Source organism: Cornus florida, unplaced genomic scaffold, assembly GCF_030987335.1.
Source record: "Cornus florida cultivar Cherokee Brave unplaced genomic scaffold, ASM3098733v1 CherokeeBrave_3.0.0_Hap2_Chr08, whole genome shotgun sequence".
NCBI lineage: Eukaryota > Viridiplantae > Streptophyta > Magnoliopsida > Cornales > Cornaceae > Cornus > Cornus florida.
In genome coordinates this window covers 2,575,552-2,578,872 of record NW_026775578.1, presented here as the reverse complement: position 1 = coordinate 2,578,872, position 3,321 = coordinate 2,575,552, and the positions used below count along the sequence as shown (strand labels likewise).

The 3,321-nt window shown below is 33.5% G+C and overlaps 1 protein-coding gene across 1 annotated transcript; it reads right to left on the bottom strand.

The window, feature by feature from the left end:
• Positions 1-201: 201 nt before the first annotated feature.
• On the bottom strand, positions 202-2,332 carry LOC132268878 (rRNA-processing protein FYV7). Its single transcript, XM_059769770.1, has 3 exons — positions 1,989-2,332; positions 1,091-1,200; positions 202-691 (listed from the first exon to the last, which is right to left on the bottom strand). The coding sequence occupies exons 1-3, from the start codon at positions 2,167-2,169 to the stop codon at positions 401-403; spliced, it is 582 nt and encodes a 193-aa protein (XP_059625753.1). The 5' UTR covers positions 2,170-2,332; the 3' UTR covers positions 202-400.
• Positions 2,333-3,321: the final 989 nt, after the last annotated feature.

The window sequence follows — 3,321 nt, the reverse complement described above, 5'->3', positions numbered from 1 at the left end:
GAATGACCAGACCTTATGCTAAAGAATTTAGGAAAGAATTAAATGCATACAAACACTAGATAATCATGTAGACATGTCGGAGGTCCATTACATATATACATCCTTGTGCCCAACTTTTGTAATAAATGGGAAATGAAATTTGTGAATACCATCATGCATAAACTAATTATTCAGAATATAAAAGTGACGAGAAATGCAACATGCAAAATAGAAACTGTTATTCTTTTTATTAATTGTTAAACATCCAATGTAATCACAGTTAACTATGTCAGGCAATTCAACGATCTTGTTTCCCAACAATTACACTTACAACATTTAAAAAATCTAATTTGGGCTTTTCATTATCAGAGGTTACTATAGTTGGAAAACACTACCCAAGAAACAAGTGCAGATACAGAACCTAAGTTGTTGAATCTTGAATTGTCTGCAAAAGATGCTCAATTCTGTACTTCATAACAGGTTGACCTTTCTTCGTTTTTTTGAACATTTTCTCTCTTAAAGCTTTTCTACGAGATTCAGATCTTTCTCTTTCTTCCTTCTTTGTTTGAATAATTGCCTCCCTTTCACGGCTTGCCTCCTCTTCCTCCTGGCGCTTCCTTTCATACAATTCTCTCAAGCTTTGAGAACTATTCTTATTGTTTTTCTTCTTCTGCCAATTCATCCTACCAGATTCTCCAGTTCCATTCTCATCCTATAGTAGCAAACAAAAATGGAAAGTGAGACTAGATTCTGAGATCTATGTTCAAGTGGACTTCCAAGACTTTTAAGATGTTATTAGAAGATTAATGGAAGCAGGTGTTACAAATTCTGATTAGATGGGTATTATCAGGTACGAGAACTAGACTTCCACCATTATAACCTGAAAGTGGATTCTGAGTACCATGTTCAAGTGGACATCCAAGACTTTAGGATGGTATGAATAAATTTAGGAAGGCAGATGCAATAAAAATGGGACTAGATGAGTACAATCATTTGCAGAAAATCCTTATTCAGGCAAGGCTTCAACATGATGGTATTTTCCCATTATAAATTTCTAGAATAAACCTGAACAGCAGTGACCTATCAGATGAAATAAATAAGGGATTCAAACCTCTAACAGTCTCTTAGATGAGTGAGGACCATTCTGTTGACTTTGCTGCTTTAGTGACTTCTTATACTTGCTCACGTATTTAGCATTCTTATAGAACTCCCTCTGCTTCTCTGACAAAAATGACAAAGAGCAGTCGCTAAAAAAGGGTAAACAAGGAAAAGTAATATTACATAGTTAAATCATGAGAAAAAGTTAAAAATAGTGGACCATAACTTAACAAGGATAGAGTAGCCATTCATGGCCCCTAATGACCAATTTCTACAAATGTAAGTGTTAAAAAGATTCATGAGTTTGTAAGCTTCTTTACAGATGGACAAAGTAAGCAGGATGGAAACATTTTTTTATGGTCAAGTGAATGTAATAATACATAAATTTATTTATCTTTCTATACAAGAAAAAAGAAAATTGATCCAATTTATATTAAGGCATGAATTTCATTACAGATAAACAAAAATAAATAAATCTTACCCGTCCACCAAAATACGAATCACTACTGCTCATGTTTACAGACTCATTTAAAATTCATGGGAGTGTATTATGGGAAACAAAAAGAATAATTCATAGGACCAGGTGCAAATAGCGCCACACAACAACAGCTCCAAACAATAATTATTTTAATGTAACCATATCTTAAATAAGCATTCCAAATTTTTGCAAACAAATAATTGAAGAGAAACATTAAATCCACCAGATGACTAGCAACTAAGATAGAATCAAACCCACTAGCACGACATTTTCAAATAAGACTGTACCACAAAGAAAATTGCAAATCAAGAGAAAGATAATGTACAACAAACCCTAGATTTCGATGATCTCATGTATGCGAAATCCTTGTGTATATCTATGATTCTATATATATAAAAGAAAGTAATATCTTGAGTTTTAGGAGAGAATATACTGATCAAGGCTGGGTTGTAGTGTTCGCTCTTTGTTTTTATGTTAGCGAATGCTTCGAGCGAGAGCCCACCCCCTCCCAATCTCCTGATGTTCCTCTTCATCTTCTTCTTATTGATCGAGTCTGAGCTCTTGATTTTCTCTCTTTCTTCATTGCGATTATCTTTGGAGGTTCGACTCTTCATCGAGGAAAGCACAGAGACCAATCGATTGGTCGGAATTGGGGTAACTAATGGAATTGATGTAAACAATCTTATAGGAGTATCCGAAACCCTTTTTTTTTTTTTGGCTGCCAAAACCCTAATTTTGCAGTGTGTTTTTTTGATGGAGAAAGCGAATGGGCAAAATGGAGTGAGAAAGGTCCTAATCATAGTACTTCGAAGTGTGAAATTGGAAGTGTAAGACGACACCGTTTTGGTGACTGAAATCTAGTGACGAGTTTTGGTACGGATGTCAATTTAGCCCACCCGAAATGTAAGTTTGGGCTAATAAGTTTGGGACTGTTTTGATCTTGCTTTGGTCGAATATCTTGGGCTTTGATTTGCTTAAAGGGCTTCCCCAATTGTTAGGCCTGTCTTTGTTCTTAGTCGGCCTTGTCCATTGTTTGGCTGACTATAGTCTTGTTACATATTTTACTATTTATACAAGTGCTTGAATTTCCCAAAAATAATAATACTAATAATAATAATAAATATATCAAAAAATATTCTTTTATTAGGTATAATTTTTACTTTTCTTTTTTCTTTTTCCTAATTGATAATTTTAAAATTTAAATTTTAACATTTTTTTTCATGATTGTTAAGTATTTGTCTATACTTAATTTTATACAAAATTTATCATAAAAAATTTCTAAGTTTGAATTATTTTTTAATATGTATATCGGGTTGCCCAACTCCGATTCAGAGTGGGGGCAGGTTTGGGATAACTTTTTATTTGTGATATAGGTGCCTCGTCCTAATACGGTTCTTAGTCTATTGTTGATTGAATTAGATGGAGTCAAATAATATGATAAGAGCACATGCATACATGAATGGAATCAATCATAGTTGATGATACATTCTTGACTTTTCAAAGCACTGCATAGAATGGAATGTCGCTGCATAAATTTCTTACTCGAATGAAAAATATAGAAGAAATAAATAAATTATGAACGTGATGACCTCTATTTCTCGGTTCGAGTCCATTGGTGTTACTCAAACCAATTTGATTCGAGACAATTTTTTGTGGAATTCGTTTAGGAGATTTATCTCGAGTTTTTTAAGACACAAATGGTGCAAGTATATTTATTCTTAAAGTGTTTCTACTTGCACCTACGTGGACTTAGTCAGTTATAATTC

Coding starts and splice junctions, on each gene's coding strand:
- LOC132268878 (XM_059769770.1), bottom strand. CDS start 2,169: ATGAAGAGTCGAACCTCCAAAGATAATCGCAATGAAGAAAGAGAGAAA. Junction 1,201..1,988: donor CTACAACCCAGCCTTGATCA/GTATATTCTCTC, acceptor CATTTTTGTCAG/AGAAGCAGAGGGAGTTCTAT. Junction 692..1,090: donor CATCTAAGAGACTGTTAGAG/GTTTGAATCCCT, acceptor TTGCTACTATAG/GATGAGAATGGAACTGGAGA.